We start from the raw sequence: 19,453 nt of genomic DNA on the forward strand, positions 1-19,453 counted from the left end.
TAGGTGATGGGGATTAAGGAATGTACCTGTGATGAGCACTGGGTGATGTATGGAAGTGCTGAATCACTATATTGTACACCTGAAACTAATATTACACTGTATGTTAGCTAAACTCAAATAAGTTAAAATAAAAATAAAATAAGAAAATAAACTCAAACAAAATTCAAGCAAAAACTTAAAAAAAAAAGTGAAATCAACGGGCACTAGTGGCCATTTATGGAATAGTCCAGTCATACTCTTAAGAATTTCCAACTGAACAGGTCCATATTGCACTCCACCAAGGATATTCCTACCCTGGGGATGACACAGACCAGCTCCTCTTCTCCCTTTTTCCTAGTCACTTCACTACTTCATGCTCTCCTGCATAACACTGATGAGATGACATACTGAGCACAAGTCATCACGAGAGGAGTCCCGACAGGGGGTCTTTCAAACTGGACTACAGATCGAAAGTAAGGAACACTGGGAAATTCCTACGCAAAAATTCAGTTTGTTCTGGGCATTACTCTACGTCCTTTCTAGCATTGAAGGGTCACCTTTGCCCCGCTCTCATACAAACGTCTTGCTCTAAGCAGTAACCAAGCTATTCTGGAGGCCAGCACTGGGTCCATATCTGTTAGTTACAACTTCCAAACTTCTTTAAAAACACCTTGCTCTTTCTTCCTTTCTCTTTCATATTCATGCTGCACTTCAGACCACATGTCACTTCAAACCATATTAAACCACTTCAAACTACGCCTCTTTAATTGCTTTCTCCTCCCTACCCACATCTTCCAAACCTTGTCCAATATCTTAGAGAAGTTTTCTCTTTAGCTCTAAAAATAAAAAAATCATCCCTTAATAATTATTAACCGTAATAGCAGTACACAGGAAACACATGTATCCAGGAAAAGGCATAAGTTTTAAAGTAATATCAAATACAATAAAGAATTAGTGCTTTATTATTAAATGTTTATTTTTCAGAGAGAGAGAGAGACAGAACATGAACGAGGGAGGGGCAGAGAGAGGGAGACACAGAATCTGAAGCAGGCTTCAGGCTCTGAGCTGTCAGCACAGAGCTCGATTCTGGGAGCTGTGAGATCATGACCTGAGCTTAAGTAGGACGCTTAACTGACTGAGCCACGCAGGTGCCCCAAGAATTGGTACTTTAATAATATCCAGTGGCTCCTTCATGTATCCCTCTGTGCTAGCTTTCCCTCAGTATTTATTTCCTTCTTTTTAAAATAACTTATGTACATTTACCTTTATCAATTCATACACTAAATATTGGTAAATTTAATTTCTTTCCTTTTATATATTTTTTCATGATAAGTGCACTCTTTAATCCCTATCACCTATTTCACCCATCCCTTCTACCATCTCCCCTCTGGTAACCATCAGTTTGTTTTCTATAGTTATGAGTCTGTTTCTTGGTTTGTCGCTTTTTTCTTTTGGTTGTTTGTTCCTTTTTAACTAAAAAAATTTTTTTAAATGTTTATTTATTTTTGAGAGAGAGCACAAGCAGGGGAGGGGCAGAGAGACAGGGAGACACAGAATCTGAAGCAGGCTCCAGGCTCTGCGCTGTCAGCACAGAGCCTGACACGGGGCTCAAACCCACAAACTATGAGTCATAACCTGAGCTGAAGTCGGCACACTTAACCAACTGGGCCACCCAGGCGCCCATTTGTTCTGTTCCCTAAATTCCACATGAGTGAGTTCATATGGTATCTTTCTCTGACTTATTTCACTTAGCATTATACTCTCTAGCACTACTCACGTTATTGCAAGTGGTTAAGATTTTATTCTTTACAGTTGAATAATATTCCATCATTATTTCATTCTTAGTTACTAGTATTAAAACTTTTTTTTTTTATGTCTAATTTTCAGTGAAACCATACTGCATTTGGACTACATTAGGGGCTATATACAGTCTTGGAATCACAAGCATAATTAAAGAGAGTGTGGAGTGCCTGCCTAACTTAGGAGTGCATTAAAAAAAAAAAAAAAAAAGGTTGGGGCACCTGGGTGGCTCAGCTGAGCCTCCAACTTCGGCTCAGGTCTTGATCTCTCAGTTTGAGAGTTCGAGCCCACCATCGGGCTCACTGCTGTCAGCCTGTCAGGGCAGAGCTTGCTTGGGATCCTCTGTCCTCCTCTCTCTGCCCCTCCCCAACTTGTGCTCTCCAAAAAAAAAAAAAGAATACTACCATGACATAAAATAACCAACATGGTTTAATTTTATTGTTCATTACCTTTGATTATCACTGCATGCTAAGGCAGTCTTAGACTCTTGAGATCCCTCAAAATCTAAGCCAGATAAAGGTAAGGGATTTGGAGAATGAGAGAGTAGTCACAGAGAACAGATGGTCACAGGCTGGTGGAAAGGTTCAGCTGCTGAGAGGTTACTAGGGATTTTAACCTTTTTTTTTTTTAAACTTTGAGAGAGAGAAAGAGAACATGATTGGAGGAGAGGCAAAGAGAGAATCCCAATCAGGCTCTGTGCTGTTAGCACAGATCCCAACATGCGGCTTATGTTGAGGGTGGTCTATATTTGACGAGGAGGCGGGGACCCTTCTGGATTAGGGAACTAATACACATGGCCAAAGCAGGACCCAAGAGACAATGCACCATATCTAGCTCGACTGGGATTCCCACAGCAGTATTGAGAAGTGATTCCAGGCATTAGAATCAGCTGGGGAGGCTCAAATATACTCACAGATGTCTGGGCGACATACAACCTAGAACCACAGGATCAGAATTTAAGGGGGCTGGGCCTCAGAATCTGCAGTTTTTAGAAAGGAGACTGAAACAGCAAACAAGTGGGCATGTGGGAGCCACTGATTTGGAGAACCCACTGATGGTGCAGTGGATCAGGAGAGGGACCGTCGTGGTAGCCAAGCCTCTTGCTTCCTCTTTCTTTCCCTCTATCCTGCAGTTCTTTAAGGGAGAGGAAGAGAAAGCGCAGAAAATAGCAGCTTTACACTGGTCTGAAAGGCAAGCAACATGTTAAAGAAAACTGTGTGGATGACACAAGCACCAGAGTCAGGTGATCTTTGGCTCTGCCTGCATTTTTCCTTTAGGCAATCCAAATCAGCAAAGACAAAGGACCTGAGTTAAAAGACTTGGGTTCAAACATCAAGTTTATCATTTACTAGCTGTATGAACAAGTCTCTTAGAGCATTTTGGCATTCTTATAAAGATAGAAGTAAAAGTGATATAATAATTATAAACGTATCTGTAAGTCACAGGGCTACAACCAAATAAATTAAGATAGGAGAAGCCAGCCAGCCATCTCCTTAACCCCCATGCCTCTACCTCACTAATGATATACTTCCCTTCTCTGCTTTCCCATCTTTTAAAATCTGTACCATCTGTATTTACCAGTCTTCTTCCTTTATGTTTTGTATCATGGCCCCAACCTTTTCCACAAGGCGTTATCAAGAGATTCCATCTGTAATGATCTTTCTCTCCCCCGCCAATTTTGATCCTTATTATTTACTACTTTGTTCTTTAATCACTGCATTCCCCCAACTAAAGAGTATGCTCTTCCAACATCACCTCACAATCATTCATTGATACAGCAACACCAAAAAATCACTGTGGCCTGCCATGCACTGTTCTAGGCACTTGGACTGAACAAAAAGATAGAAGTCCTGGTCTTTGTGGTGCTTATATTCTACAGCAGCAGGGGATTATACATATCAGGAAGAATATCATAGGAAGAATCACTTCCTCCTCAGTAGAGATAAATGAAGAAGTGAAAATAGGTCTGGCATAAAAAGAACTTTGCCCGTAGGGTGGAAATTCCAGTGGGAGGGGAACAGGGAATAGAACAGGGTAGAGTGGATGAGAGTGGGGATGGACTGACTAGGAATGCAGGGTGGGAGGGACAGGGTGGAAAAACAGCCGAAAAACAAGAAACATAAATACATGTAAAAAAAAAGTAAGTTAGGAGGTAAGTGCTAAGCAAAAAGAAAATGGAGCAGGTGCCAGGGCTCGGGCATGGGTTGCATTTTTAAAGACCAACTATTTGAGACAACAGGTTGGTGCTCATTAGCTTATGGATCAAACCATTTTTTAATGTTTTAAAATGTTTATTTATTCTTGAGGGAGAGGGAAAGACAGAGTGTGAGTGGGGGAGGGGCAGAGAGGGAGAGGGAGACAGATTCTGAAGCAGGCTCCAGGCTCTGAGCTGTCAGCACAGAGCCAGACGTGGGGCTTGCCGTGAGATCATGACCTGAGCTGAACTCGGACGTTTAATGGACTGAGCCACCCAGGCGCCCCATGGGTCAAACCATTTTAAACTCTTACCACTAATCTGCCTGTGCTGCACACGCACCCATATACATATACACAAAACACCTCCTCCAAATCAATAAAGACAAAAAACGAAGGGGAAAATAAGGGTACAAACATATCTTGAAACGAATTCAAGCCATAGAGACAAAAAAAAAAAAAAAAAAAAAAAAGAACCAAGAGAAAATAAGTGTATAAATGTATCTTGAATTCAAACCACAGGCAACTACATTAAGTTGGTAGCCACAAGGTAGCTTTGCTTTTGGAATCTAGCCGTATCCATTACCAAATCTGGACAGCTTACTCCATAGCAGCTAGGTGAACTTTAGCCTATATCAACTGTGCCAGCAAAAGAGATAAGCCTTTGTCCTACTTCTTAATCATCCCAATAACTTAACTCAAAAGATACCTACAAGACCTAAAACTACAGCAGTGGAGAGAGTTGGATTACAAGGACACAAATTTCAATACAAAAATGTTACTTGGGTTATACAATCAAAAGCTTTTCTCAATATTCAACCCTGGGGGAAGACATAGGATTAAGGAAGTGAATCAAATTTGTTTATTTATTTTTTAAATGTTTATTTATTTTAGAGAGAGAGCGGGCGAGTGAGCGAGCAGAGGAGGAGTAGAGAGAGAGGGAGACACAGAATCAGAAGCAGGCTCCAGGCTCTGAGCTGTCAGCACGGGGCTTGACACTAGGCTCAAACTCTCTAACCACGAGATCATGACCTGAGCCAAAGTCGGACACTTAACCAACTGAGCCACCAGGCACCCTGGGAAGTGAGTCAAATTTAAATACACATCTTCTACTACGGTATTTGCCTCTAATTCATTTCCTGTGAAATTATTTTACCACTTACATATTAGAAATCGAGACTGAGGGGTGCCTGGGTGGCTCAGTCGGTTAAGCGGCCGACTTTGGCTCAGGTCATGATCTCACGGTTTGTGAGTTCGAGCCCCATGTCGGGCTCTGTGCTGACAGCTCAGAGCCTGGAGCCTGTTTCAGATTCTGTGTCTCCCTCTCTCTGACCCTCCCCCGTTCATGCTTTGTCTCTCTCTGTCTCAAAAATAAATAAACGTTAAAAAAAAAAAAAAAAAAAAGAAATCGAGACTGAGGAGTAGGAATTAAATAAAATATCTTGGTCAAGTTGTGGCTTTCATTTCACAGTCATATTCATAATTACAGAATTTGTGGAGGAGGAATGGGTTAGAACTTTGAGGATTAGAAATCAGTTTCAAGAAAATTTACCCATCCACCAGTAAATGTTATAATCTCATTAAACATTTGTTAATGACCATGGCACAGACTTTCATTTAGACTCAGTATTATGTTGAGTCTAAATGGCAATCCAGGTCGCAGGCAATTTTGAATTCACTTTCTAGACATGTTTTCAAAATTCCTAAGTTGCTATTCAAAGGGGGTAATAACTATAATAAGCCACATTTTCTTATTGGTGAAAACAATGCAAAATATATAAACATTTATATGGGTATATATATTTCTATACAAAAAATATAGAAAAGTTAAGCTTGTCATTTATTCTCAGATATACAGAATCATAGTTCTTTAGGGCAGGAAAGAGTTAATAGCAGCATGTACTGAGAATTAATGAAAAATTACTTTTAACCTAAAATAACTCCTTTGAAGTTCTCAAAAGTATTACTCCCCATTTCACAAATGAGAAAACAGACATAGAAATTAATTGTCCCAGGTCACTAAAGAATAAAAGGCAGAGCCAGATTCAAGCCTAAAAGACTCCAAATTTAAATGCTTTGAATTGCTCTTTCATGGTATTTCTAATGTCTAAGAAAATCCAAAAGTCTCATTCATTTCACAGGTGAGGAAAATAAAGCTCGGTTACACTAACATATTTGTTCAAAGTTACACAGCTAGTTAGTGACCAGAAATCACACGACCTGACCACCACCTCAGTGTTACACAAGCTGCTAATCCATAAGAAGTACCTTAAAACCAATGAGGAAGCTAGTTCAAACATACATATTTGATTTCCAGAAAGCCTTAAGCCACAAATGTGGAAAAGAAAACAAGACAAAACTGTAAGGTAACATGTCCAAATGCTAACAATTACTGTATGTATTAAGAGAATGGGTGACTCTTTTTTCTTAACCCTTCCCCAAACTTTACATTTCAATTTTTTGTAATATAATGATTGGTATATACACACACAGCAGTCCAGGGGAGACTAAAATCACACGTTGAAATAAGAAGGCAGAAAAAGACTGACTCATCCAAAATTAATCCCTTACAGCAGACCCCAGCTACGTCTACAAAAAGCATACTATTTCGGTGGTCCAGGAGGAAGGCATATTACGAGTTAAAATTCAAACTAGCCGGTATTAAGTGTAACATGCAATAAAAAGTCACTTTTCACCTTACAGATTTGAGATGGGAGGAAAATGCTTGATTTTCCCTAGGCACCCTACTTTAACCCTTTCACTGCCAGTCTGAAAAGAAAAAAGATAATATAGCTAACGCAAACCTAACTGGGTACCATCAGAAACAAAATTAGAACAGTTCTTAAAACCATCTAACATTTTATTCCTTAAGGTACAGGTATCTTATTTTTTCGACACTCCGCCCCCAGTGTGTCCACAGGCAGGACAGTGGTATTTGAGTATTTTTCATTTTATTTTATTTTTTAATTTTTTTTTCAACGTTTATTTTATTTTTGGGACAGAGAGAGACAGAGCATGAACGGGGGAGGGGCAGAGAGAGAGGGAGACACAGAATCGGAAACAGGCTCCAGGCTCTGAGCCATCAGCCCAGAGCCCGACGCGGGGCTCGAACTCATGGCCCGTGAGGTCGTGACCTGGCTGAAGTCGGACGCTTAACCGACTGCGCCACCCAGGCACCCCTTTGAGTATTTTTTAAAAAAAATGTTTCTTCTGGTAAACTGCAGAACCTTCCCTTGAAATTTAACATACTATACATTCACACCGGGATTACTGGAACTGCAAGAGTCGAGCTCTCTATTGAAATGTGGTAATAGGCACACCAAAAAAAAAAAAAAGGTTTTGTGGGAAAGCAGCGGGGAGTGGCAGTAATTTGCAAAGCCGGTTAATACCACCCAAGAAGCTTTTAAGACAGCTCTTGTTAAGAGTAAGGTGCGGTGGGGCCACAAACATGTGACGGATTTGGATTGCCCCAGTCCTCCTGGAACTCCTGATCTAGAAGGGACAGGTCCGAGGCCATCGTAAAAGAAAAGAAGATGGGCATGAGCACAGAAGTGCCACGAGAATTGCGGAAGGTGCCAGACCCGGGAGACAGGACTCATAAACGTTAGGGGTTACGGAGCCTGAAATCGTTGCAGGGCATGGGAGCAGTGAGAGAAGAGGTGTCAGTGTGCGCAAGGACACAGGAAGGGGGTCCAAGAGGGGCATCCTTTCCCTGCAGCCAGGACAGAGTTTCCTAGGCGGGGCTGGAAGGCGACAGCGAAAGGGAGACGCGCCTCCCCAAGAGTTCTGCCTGGGGCTGCGGGGTGCTCCCACCCAGGTCTCACCTGGGCAGCGAAGCGTCCTGGAGGCAGCGAAGCGGCGGAGACTGCCTATTGCCCGGGAGGCCACCATCTTGAGCTGAAGAGGACGAGTGGAAAGCACTCAGGTGGGGGCTGCGGGTGGAGGATTTTTCTCCTTCAGCCTGGCCCCATCCAGGCGCCCGACATACTGCCTGACTAAAACCCCCAATGTCGAGTTGCCCTGGCTCCTTGCCGTGCCGTTCGCTTCCAGCTAACAGGGCGGGGAGGACTCTTTCTCCGCTGGAAGGAAGGAGGCTCATGGAGGAGGAGGCGCAGTGCTCGCTTTTCCATACAGGCGGCCAGTGGGCAGCCCGCGGAGTTCACTGGCGGGAGTGAGGGGTCCTTTTGGGCAGGACCCGCCCCTTGGTCACGTCTAGTCCAGGCACTTGGGTTAAAACCTTGCTTGCCCGCAGCGAGAGCCGGAGAGGACTGAGGCTAAGGTGAGTCGAGGCGTGCGCTTGGCTTTCCGCCTGGTCTTTCCCAGCGGCGACATCTGCCTTTTCTTTCCCGTCTACTGCATCAGTAGCCGCGGCCGCCTCCCTTCTCGCGGGGAGGGGAGTTCCAGGGAGCGAAAGGAGGCCCCTCGGACAGGGTTTCCAGGACCAGTGCAATAAGGACAGTAACTGGGACTTGCTCGAAGTGGGTAGCTCTGAGTAGCGGTGTCATCTGTGTCTTTAAACTTATCACCGCAAGTTAACGAATTCTTTGCTCGTGTGTCGGCATAAAGCGCTGGGCTATGTTGCGTTGTGTGTTTTTGTTTCATCCGTTTTGCCTGTAGCCAGGTCAGCGGCAATAGAAATTTAGAACGGGGAGTTGGGATTACCTTACACCGGCTACCTGGAGCGGGGCTTGGTCACGTGACCTTTCGGGCCTCCAGTGTGGGAGGAGTAGAGCTATTCTTCTATCCTGCTGGGAGAGCCAGGGTTCCAGAGGATTTTCCAACGTAGGAGGGGCCTGGCCATCATCTGGTCATTTATCCACTTTATCGATGAAGCCCGTGAATCAGCGTCAGCGGGCTCATCCATGGCCACAGGTGGTGGAAATAGCACTAGAGCCGCTCTACTAACTTCTAGTCACGAGCTCTACATTGCATAATAGTTTTTTGTGTGTTGAAAAGAAGGGTTCGAGGCCTTAATGCAATTGATTCCAAAACGAAATAACGTTAATTTGTAAAAAGGATTCTTGATGATCTCCAGAAGCCCTCCAGCTCATAAGATTTTCTTTTTACAGTTAAAAGCTTGTCTCCTGCCGTCATAATGCTATCTTCTGCATATAATTACGTTTAGCCACATTATTTAGATAAACGGTGGCAAATTCTTATATTAAGGGCTAGATAGTAAATAGTTTAAGTTTTGCAGACCCATATTGATCTCTCATATATTCGTTGTTTCGTTTTCTTCAGTTCTACAATTCTTTAAAAGTATAAAAACTCTTCTTAGCTAAAGGCCTGTGGACTGTAGTTTGCCATCCCCTTTTGGCTCTTGACTTTTTTGTTCCTTGTACTCTCAAAATCATAAGTTCCATCAGAGCAGAAATGTTATGCTTATTGTGGCTTACATAGAGAGGAACTACGTGTATTTCTACCACCATCCATTAATATTAATAACAAACATCTTTGACCCTTACTGTGCATATCAGGCACCGTTCTAATTGCTTGTCTGTATTAATTTAGTTATTCCTCACAGCAACCCTATGAGGTATGTACTGGAATTATCTACATCTTACTCTAAGAAAGATTAACTTGCTTAAGGTCAGAAAACTAGGGTGGAGCCAGGATTTGGCTTTAGGCTGATTTTAGAGTCTGTGCCTTCCATTATATTGTCTTTTTTTTTTTTTTTTCCTCTATTTCATTTCATTTTTTATTTTTTTTAAAAATTATTTTTTTCAACGTTTATTTATTTTTGGGACAGAGAGAGACAGAGCATGAACGGGGGAGGGGCAGAGAGAGAGGCAGACACAGAATCGGAAACAGGCTCCAGGCTCTGAGCCATCAGCCCAGAGCCCCACGCGGGGCTCGAACACACGGACCGCGAGATCGTGACCTGGCTGAAGTCGGACGCTTAACCGACTGCGCCACCCAGGCGCCCCTCATTTTTTATTTTATTTCTTAAATTTTATTTTTTAATTTACATCCAAATTAATTAGCATATAGTGCAACAATGATTTCAGGAGTAGATTCCTTAATGCCCCTTGCCCATTTAGCCCACCCCCCCCAACCCCTCCAGTAACGCTCTGTTTGTTCTCCATATTTAAGAGTCTCGTGTTTTGTCCCCTTCCCTGTTTTTATTTTTCTTCCCTTCCCTTATGTTCATCTGTCCTGTGTCTTAAAGTCCTCATATGAATGAAGTCGTATGATATTTGTCTTTCTCTGACTAATTTCGCTTAGTATAATACCCTCTAATTCTATCCATGTAGTTGCAAATGACAAGATTTCATTCTTTTTGATTGCCGAGTAATACTCCATTGTGTGTGTGTGTGTGTGTGTGTGTGTGTGTGTGTGTGTGTGTGTGTGTGTGTATGGACATTTGGGCTCTTTCCATACTTTGGCTATTGTCGATAGCACTGCTATAAACATGGGGGTGCATGTGTCCCTTTAAAACAGCATACCTATATCCCTCGGATAAATACCTAATAGTGCAATTGCTGGGTCGTAGGGTAGTTCTATTTTTAATTTTTTGAGGAACCTCCGTACTGTTTTCCAGAGCGGCTGCACCAGCTTGCATTCCCACCAGCAACGCAGAAGAGATCCCCTTTCTCCACATCCTCACCAGCATCTGTTGCCTGAGTTGTTCATGTTAGCCATTCTGACAGGTGTGAGGTGGTATCTCGTTGTGGATTTGATTTGTATTTCCCTGATGATGAGTGATGTGGCGCGTGTTCTCATGTGTCGGTTGGCCATCTGGACGTCTTCTTTGGAGAAGTGTCTATTCCTGTCTTTTGCCCATTTCTTCACTGGATTTTTTGTTTTTTGGGTGTTGAGTTTGATAAGTTCTTTATGGATTTTGGATACTAACCCTTTATCCGATGTGTCATTTGCAAATATCTTCTCCCATTCTGCCAGTTGCCTTTTAGTTTTGCTGATTGTTTCCTTTGTTGTGCAGAAGGTTTTTGTTTTGATGAGTCCCAATGGTTCATTTTTGCTTTTGTTTCCCTTGCCTCTGGAGACGTGTTGAGTAAGAAGTTGCTGCGGCCAAGGTCAAAGAGGTTTTTGCCTGTTTTCTCCTCTAGGATTTTGATGCCTTCCTATCTTACATTTAGGTCTTTTCATCCATTTTGAGTTTATTTTTGGGTATGGTGTAAGAAAGTGATCCAGGTTCATTTTTCTGCATGTCGCTGTCCGGTTTTCCCAGCATCGCTTGCTGAAGAAACTGTCTTTATTCCATTGGCTCTTCTTTCCTGCTTTGTCAAAGGTTAGTTGGCCATACGTTTGTGGGTCCATTTCTGGGTTCTCTATTCTGTTCCATTGATCTGAGTGTCTGTTTTTGTGCCACCATTATATTGTCTTAATGACACTGTAATAGTGAACTGTTAAGCCGCTCCATTTGGCTTTCATTACTTACCTAGGGTGTTTTTCCTTATCTTTACACCCAGGTGCCTGTAACCTCATGCATCTTTCTATAGTTCCACACCCTGCTCTAGACTACTCTGCTGAGTTTCCACGCTTCCCAAATTCTTGAGTTCAAATGTCTCTTTCCTAAAGGTTAGAGCAAATGACAGTAAAGGTCAGCCTTCCATAGGGTAGTTTGCTTTGTCTCTTTTTTTAAAATATATTTTTAATTATTGATTTCATAATATTAAGTATTTTTCAGAAACTACAGAGAATAAAATAAATATACCTATAATTCCACTACCCAGAGATAACTACTGTTAACATTTTGCAGTGTATTTTTCTGGACATTTTTTATGCATTTGTGTACTTACATATATATAAATATTAATTTATGTAGACTTTAAAAGTAGAATTAAACTGTACATAAAAAGTAAAGTGCTCATTGTAACAAAATTTTTTTGAGAAGACAGAAGAATATAAAATGAAAGCCCTTTCTTCATTCCGTGTGTAGACTCGTAGCTTTATGAACTTGTTTCTCCCTCTGCAATAAGAGGGTGTCTTACTGTATATATTGTTCTGCACGTTGCTTTTTCATTTAATATATATTGTGGACATCTTTCCACTGTCAGTATTTACATGTATACTGTGTTTCATTTTTCTTTCCAAACTGCTGTGCAGTGTTCCATGGTATGTTTGTAGTGTGTTTAACCATTTCCTACTGGTGTGCTTTTACATTAGTTCCAGTGTTCCACTGAGGGAAACGGTGCTACAATGAACATCTTGACTATTTCTGTAGGCCAGAGATCTGTGTCTGCTACATATACGTCTTGAGTATTTCTACAGGTTAAAGACCAATTCGAGGATTCACAATTCACATTTTGTCAGATGACTAAAAAGTGCCTGCCAAAAAGGCCTTAGCAGTTTGCACCACTACCAACTGTATATGGAAGTGCTCAAATAGATCCGTTCTTACTAGAGTTATGTATTAGCCATATTTTTAATTTTTGCCAATCTTACAACCCCACAATGATACCTTGTTTTGATTTTAAAAATATTTTTATTGTTAGTGAGGTTGAACACTTAATATTTTGTTTATTTGACATTTTTACTTCTGTGAATTGTTCATTTGTTTTTGTCTTTTTAGTGGTGTATCAGTAAGGAGGCTTTTAGTTTCAAAGAACAAAATTAAACTCAGCTTGGCTTATTAAAGGGGATTTACTGACTGATAGCTGAAAAGCACAAAGGGAGGATGGACTTCAGATATGATGCAGTTTTCCTTTTTTCTAGTTTCCTTTTGTGAAAGTCTCGGCTCTGTCCTCTTTTGGGGGTCAGCTCTCTATGCTTAGGCTAACTTTTTTCATGTTTGCAAACTGTGGCAGCTGTGCCACGCTGCAAAAGGAAAGATTTATATTCCAGAATTCCAGGCAGAAGATATGCATGTCAGACTTACTAGATTATCCCTAAGTCAATACCAGCGGTCAAGTCAATACCATGCACAATTGTTTTAGGCCTCGGTTATCCGAACCAATGATCTTGACAAAGAAAATGAAATTATTCTAATTGGTTTAAACCCTGGAGTTGGGCTGGATTCAATCCCATGTAAACGACATATGGCAACTGCATAGCGGGGGTGAAATGGATATTTGGGTGAAAACCACAGATTCCATTGTATATTATTTCTCTTTTTTCTGTCATTTGTAACAGTTCTTTATGGATTATGGATACTAACCCTTTGTTTTACTTAAACCTTTGTTTTATGTGTTACAAATATTTTTTCTGAAGCTATTGTTCGCCTTTTAACTTTCTTTTAGTATCTTTTGCTGTGTAGATCTTTACATGTTAATTTAATCATATCCATTAGTTTCGCTTTTCCTTTATGCCTTCTGGATTTTATGGCATATGTTGGAAGCCTTGCCCCATATAAGATTACGAAAATATTCTCTGACACTTTTTTCTAGTACTTTTATAGTTAACTTATGAATAATTAGATTAATCTGTCTGGACTTGATTTGTGCATGTATGAGTTATGGACCTAAAGTTTTTTCCAAATGATTAGCCGTTTCCCCCAACAAATCCATTGAATAATTCATCTTTCTCTTGTTTATTTGAAATGTTATCTTTATTACATACTTAATTCTTTTGCACTTGAGTGTGCTTCTGAACATGCTACATCCTGTTCTATTGACTAGTTTTATTGGCTCCTGTGGCAGCGTTGCACTACTAGTTCCTCATGTTGTTTTTTAATTTTTAAATTTTTTAATGTTTATTTTATTTTATTTTATTAAAAAATTTTTTTTAACGTTTATTTATTTTTGAGACAGAGAGAGACAAAGCATGAATGGGGAAGGGTCAGAGAGAGGGAGACACAGAATCTGAAACAGGCTCCAGGCTCCGAGCTGTCAGCACAGAGCCTGACGTGGGGCTCGAACTCACGGACCGCGAGATTGTGACCTGATCCAAAGTCGGCCGCTCAACCGACTGAGCCACCCAGGCGCCCCAATGTTTATTTTTTTTTTTTGAGAGAGAGAGAGCGTGAGCGTGAGTGGGGGAGGGGGAGACACAGAATCCGAAGCAGGCTCCAGGCTCTGAGCTGTCAGCACAGAGCCCGATGCAGGGCTCAAACTCATGAACAGCAAGATCATGACCTGAGCTGAAGTTGGATGCTTAACTGACTGAGCCACCCAAGTGCCCCATTCCTGGTATTTCTATAGAAAGTTTTGGTATCCATTGGAGCAAGGTCCCCCACACCCACTCCTTTTTCTTTATCGACATTTGCTTGATTATTTTTATGATGCTTAAGATGAACTTAAGGGAATTTGTATCCAGGACTCATGTGGCATCATGGGTAGCTTCTGGAAACAGTGGTGCTCATCTCATGGGCCAGTTTGTCTCTCCCTGGCCAAAGTCTTTTGAGCATCCCTAGGCTGGTGAGCCTGGAGTTTGGATTCTTCATCTCTTTTCAATCCATATATCTGGAAAAATGTGATTTTTTTTTTCTTTATTGAAGTCATAGGGCATCCTCTTTTTAGTCTGTAAAGACCCAAGAGAAGTTAAACAAGGCTTTTATATTTTCTATTGTATTTTTGTAACAAATTACCCCCAAATTTAGCAGATTAAAACAAAAATTTATTATTTCATACAGTTTTTGGGGGGTGACTTAGTTCGGTGGTTCTGACTTAATTTCTCATGAGGTTGCAATCAGAATGTTGCCCAGAGCTGTCATCATCTGATAGCTTGCCTCTGCTTGAGGGTCCACGTCCAAGCTCATGTGACTGTTGGCAGGAGGTGGCAGTTCCTCACCATGTGAATCCTTTCACAGGTGTTGGCTCGAGATGTGCCAGCTGGCTTCCCCCCGGAGTGAGGGATCAGAAGGACCAAGAGCAAAGTTGCAGTGTTTCTTATAGCCTGATCTCAGAAATGACACAGTCACTTGTGTTGTATTCTTTTGTTTACATGGGCCACCTGCTGTATGATGTGGGAGGCAACTGTACAAGGATGGGAATACCAAAAGGTGGAGGTTATTGGGAGCCGTCTTGGAGGCTGGCTACCACAGTCTTCATAGGCAAATCTCACCAGCTTTTTTTTTTTTTTTTTTTTAAGTTAAAACATGTTTCAAAATTGAGAAATTATAAAAGACGGACAAATGACAAGTCTTCCTTACACCTTGCCCCCTACTTACTCAGTTTCTTTCCTCTTTTTTTATTTTGTAGGTTTATTTACTTATTTTGAGAGAGAGAGAGGTGGGGAGGGGCAGAGAAAGAGGGAGAGAGAATCCCAAGCAGGCTCCACACTGTCAACACAGTGACGCTCACAAACCGTGAGATCGTGACCTGAGCCGAAATCAAGAGTTGGACACTTAACCAACTAAGCCACCTAGGCAGTCCTCAGTTTTCTTCCTTTTTAATGTGTTTTTCTACTTTCAGGGATATTTTTACACAGATACAAGGAAATAACATACATTATTTTTTCTCTTTTTAACTTGAACAATACCTGCTGTCCCCTATTTTACACTTTTTCCATTTAATACAGGTTACCAATGTACTATATGGCACATAACCATTTCCTTATCTTTCATAGCTGCATAATATTTCACTGGGTGGTGGTTGTTTGGTTTACTTAACCAATTCCCTATTGACTCTTCTAATCTTTCACTGTTACACGCAGTAATGAAATGCATCCTGTCTCGTGTGTAGGTAACGTCCTTGAAATAGATTCATGGAAGTGGAATTGCTGGGTCAAAAGCTCTAGGCAACTGTAGTTGTGACAGTGAATTGCCAAATTGCCCTCTGTAGGGATTGCCCCAGTTTGCCCTCTCTACAGTAGTATGGAGAGCTCCTGCTTGTGCATACTCTTAACACACAGTGTATCAAACCTTCCAGCCTTTGCCAGTTTCACAGGTCAAATATTCTGTCTCTGTGGTTTCAATTTGCCTTTCTCTTAGGAACTTCTCTTCATGTATCTAAGAGCCATTCGTATTTCTGTTTTTATGAATAGTGTGTGCATATCTTTTGTCCATTTTTCTTACTGATTTGTAGGAATTCATTTTTGAAGAATTTAGGGAAGCAGTGTATTTTAAATATTTTTAATATGTAGGGTCTTTTCATTTTTTTGTTATTTTGAAACAATAGCGAGCTTATTAAAAATAGCAAGTGCAGGGGCACCTGGGTGGCTCCGTTAAGCTTCCAACTCTTGGTTTTTGCTCAGATCAGGATTTGTGGGTTCAAGCCCTGCACTGGGCTCCTTGCTGACAGCAAGGAGCCTGCTTGGGAGTCTCTCCTCTCTCTGCCCTTCCCCAGCTTGCTCACGCGCGCTCGCTCACGCGCGCTCGCTCTCTCTCTCTCTCTCTCTCTCTCACACACACACACACACAAAATAAATAAACTTAAAAAAAAAAGCCGCAAGTGCAATACATGACCTTTTTTTTCTTACAGCAGTTGATAGTAAGTTGTTGACATGACACTACACCATTCCTAAATTCTTTAGTGTACATTTCTTCACATACAAACATTGCACAAGGCATTATATCTAATCACAGCATAACCTTCAAAGTCAACAAATTAACATTGGTGGCTTCATGGTCATGTCCAGCAATCTCTCTACTCCTTTGACCCTAGAGAAGGATGTAACCTCTGGAGCTGGACTGCCTGGCTTCAGATCCCAGCTCTGCCCCTTACCTGCTGTGCATCTTTGGGCAAATCACTCAGTCCCTGTGTGCTTCAGTTTTCTCGTCCCTACAAAGAGTGTAATAATAATGCTTAAAATAGTGGTTTACACACTATGAAAGCCATGTCAATGTAGCTATATTATCAGAGGAAGGATAGTTTGTAATACAGTAATTTTATAGTACTTTATAGCCACCATGGATAAGATGAGATCATAGACTATAAGCCACAAAATTGTTCAAGTAACCCAGGATATATTTTTGGTCTGCTCTTTTTAGGTTTCAGAATGACTTCCATCTTGACTTACACGCTTAAAAATCTTCCCAGTACATCAAAATGGGCCCTCAGATTTTGTAAGTATTTCTTCTTTCTTTTTAAGGTTAGAGTTGGATTTATAAGTAACTTACACAGACATTGAATTGTACTGCTTTTTGTAAACAGTCTGTTTTTATCTTCCAGCTTTAAGACCTCTAAGCTGTTCCTCCCAGCTACGAGCTACCCCAGGTACAGTAATTTATAAAATAAACATTTCTGGTTTAAAAGTTAGATTCTAGATTTGTGAATTATGAATAAAAACCAAGACTAATTTGCCAATTCTCTCTTTTTTCTGAGCAACAGGAACATCACGATTGCCTTCACATTAAAACAATATAGGGCTAGCCAGTAATAACGTTACATGGTGTAGGGTTGCCAGGAGGCTACTGATGGACTCACGGCAGTTCTGTGTACCTTGCTGGTCAGTGTAGTCGGCTGTCGGTCCTGGAGATGATTAGAATACAGACATTTTGAGACAAAGTTCACTTTTTTACATTTGCGGTGAATGATGTGGGCTTCTCTGTCAATCCACATGTGGGAGAGGACCCATTCCTGAAATAGGGGTGATTGGGGAAGTCGTTAATAAAACAATGTTGTTTAGTCAGGAAATGTGTTGAATTTATATGGTCATGTAGACCCTTGGTAAGCCCAGTGTAGGTATGTAAATCTGCTGTAGGTATGTATCTTCACTGACCAGAGCTAAAAACACTCTGACGTGTTCATGCCATTATTCTCTTTGCCCGGATCCTATACTGACCTATGATTTAACGATTTTGGTTTTATTATGCTATTTCTACTTGGACGATAGCTTAATAGAAAAGCATCTTGCCAGGATTCAGAAGACCTTTACTCTGTTCCATCCAGTTCTGTCTCAAGTCACTGTGACCTTGAACTGGTCATTTTACTTCCCTGTGCTTTTAATTTCTTTGTCTAAAAAAGAATAACAATTGTAGTCTTGTTAGAGTCTCAGATAGTTATGAAGGTATCTCAAAGCACTTTGAAAACTAAACTCAATATAAGTGAAAAATGGTATTTTTAGATACATATATATTTTTACAGTTTTTTAAAATGTTTTTTTAAGTTTTTTTTTTAATTTATTTGAGAGAGACAGACAGCAGGAGTGGGGGAGGGACAGAGAGAGAGAGGGAGAAAGAGAATCCCAAGCAGGCTCCATACTGCTGGTGCAGAGCCCCACATGAGGCGCGAACCCACAAAACCACGAGATCATGACCTGGGCCAAAACCAAGAGTTGGATGTTTAAATGACTGAGCCACCCTGGCACCCCTATATTTTTACAATTAAAAAAAATTTTTTTAAAGCAGGATCCCTGCGCAACATGGGGCTTGAACTCATAACCCTGAGATCAAGAGTTGCATGCTCCACTGGCTGAGCAGCCAGGCACCCCGATATTTTTATATTTTACATGTATATTCTCAGAGGTCTATTGCCTAATCCCATCTAGCGAAGTTTAATGTTGTCATATAACAAATAGATATAACAAATAGATTTCTTCTAGCCTCTAAAGTCTAGCTAGAGTATCGATTTGTTTTAGTCTCATGAAGAATAATTCCTTTCTATCTCATTTACCTTTTCCCTAATTCATATGCTTGCCCTGATGCCTTTGCTATGCAGTCACATAAATAGACCTGATTCTTGCCAACTGGGAGAAGGTCAAACCGAATACCAACAGAGGGAAAGCATTTACCCAGCATTTAGACTATTTTTCTTTATACTTGTTTCTATCTCCACAACTGTATTGCAAGCCCTTGTGAGACCTGAACCTTTTTACATCCCTGGTGTCTAACAGTGATTTCTTTTTTTTTTTTTTTAATAATTTAACTTTATTTTTTATTTTTAAAAATTTACATCCAAATTAGTTAGTATATAGTGAAGCGATGATTTCAGGAGTAGATTCCTTAATGCCCCTGACCCATTTAGCCCATCCCCCCTCCCACAATCTCTCCAGCAACCCTCGGTTTGTTCTCCATATTTATGAGTCTCTTTTGTTTTGTCCCCTTCCCTGTTTTTATATTATTTTTGTTTCCCTTCCCCTTATGTTCATCTGTTTTGTCTCTTAAAGTCCTCATATGAGTGAAGTCATACGATTTTTGTCTTTCTCTGACTAATTTCACTTAGCATAATACCCTCCAGTTCCATCCACGGAGTTGCAAATGGCAAGATTTCATTCTTTTTGATTGCCGAGTAATACTCCATTGTATTACACCATACCACATCTTTATCCATTCATCCATCGATGGACTTTTGGGCTCTTTCCATACTTTGGCTATTGTCGATAGCACTGCTATAAACATGGGGGTGCATGTGTCCCTTTAAAACAGCATACCTATATCCCTTGGATAAATACCTAATAGTGCAATTGCTGGGTCGTAGGGTAGTTCTATTTTTAATTTTTTGAGGAACCTCCGTACTGTTTTCCAGAGCGGCTGCACCAGCTTGCATTCCCACCAGCAACGCAGAAGAGATCCCCTTTCTCCGCATCCTCACCAGCATCTGTTGCCTGAGTTGTTAATGTTAGTCATTCTGACAGGTGTGAGGTGGTATCTCGTTGTGGTTTTGATTTGTGCTTCCCTGATGATGAGTGATGTTGAGTGTTT

At 41.0% G+C, this 19,453-nt stretch overlaps 2 protein-coding genes across 3 annotated transcripts in view; one reads left to right on the forward strand and one right to left on the reverse strand.

Annotated features, from left to right (window-relative positions):
- HADHA (hydroxyacyl-CoA dehydrogenase trifunctional multienzyme complex subunit alpha) overlaps nucleotides 1-7,934 on the reverse strand; it is a 49,667-nt gene extending 41,733 nt beyond the window's left edge. Inside the window, exon 1 of the mRNA XM_025927125.2 lies at nucleotides 7,797-7,934. Within this exon, the coding sequence (XP_025782910.2) occupies nucleotides 7,797-7,863 (67 nt within the window). The 5' untranslated portion in view covers nucleotides 7,864-7,934. The remainder of the gene's footprint in view (nucleotides 1-7,796) is intronic.
- Nucleotides 7,874-19,453, forward strand: part of HADHB (hydroxyacyl-CoA dehydrogenase trifunctional multienzyme complex subunit beta) — a 41,517-nt gene continuing 29,937 nt past the window's right edge. Inside the window, exons 1-3 of one of the 2 annotated variants that reach the window (XM_086700175.1) lie at nucleotides 7,874-7,897; nucleotides 16,802-16,876; nucleotides 16,983-17,027. In XM_086700175.1, the coding sequence (XP_086556301.1) occupies nucleotides 16,810-16,876; nucleotides 16,983-17,027 (112 nt within the window). In that variant the 5' untranslated portion in view covers nucleotides 7,874-7,897; nucleotides 16,802-16,809. Of the gene's footprint in view, nucleotides 7,898-8,100; nucleotides 8,252-16,801; nucleotides 16,877-16,982; nucleotides 17,028-19,453 lie in introns of those variants that run through there. The other variant, XM_025927134.2, reaches the window with a different exon arrangement.

This window comes from Puma concolor, chromosome A3 (assembly GCF_028749965.1).
Source record: "Puma concolor isolate L17-30 chromosome A3, mPumCon1.1.hap2, whole genome shotgun sequence".
NCBI lineage: Eukaryota > Metazoa > Chordata > Mammalia > Carnivora > Felidae > Puma > Puma concolor.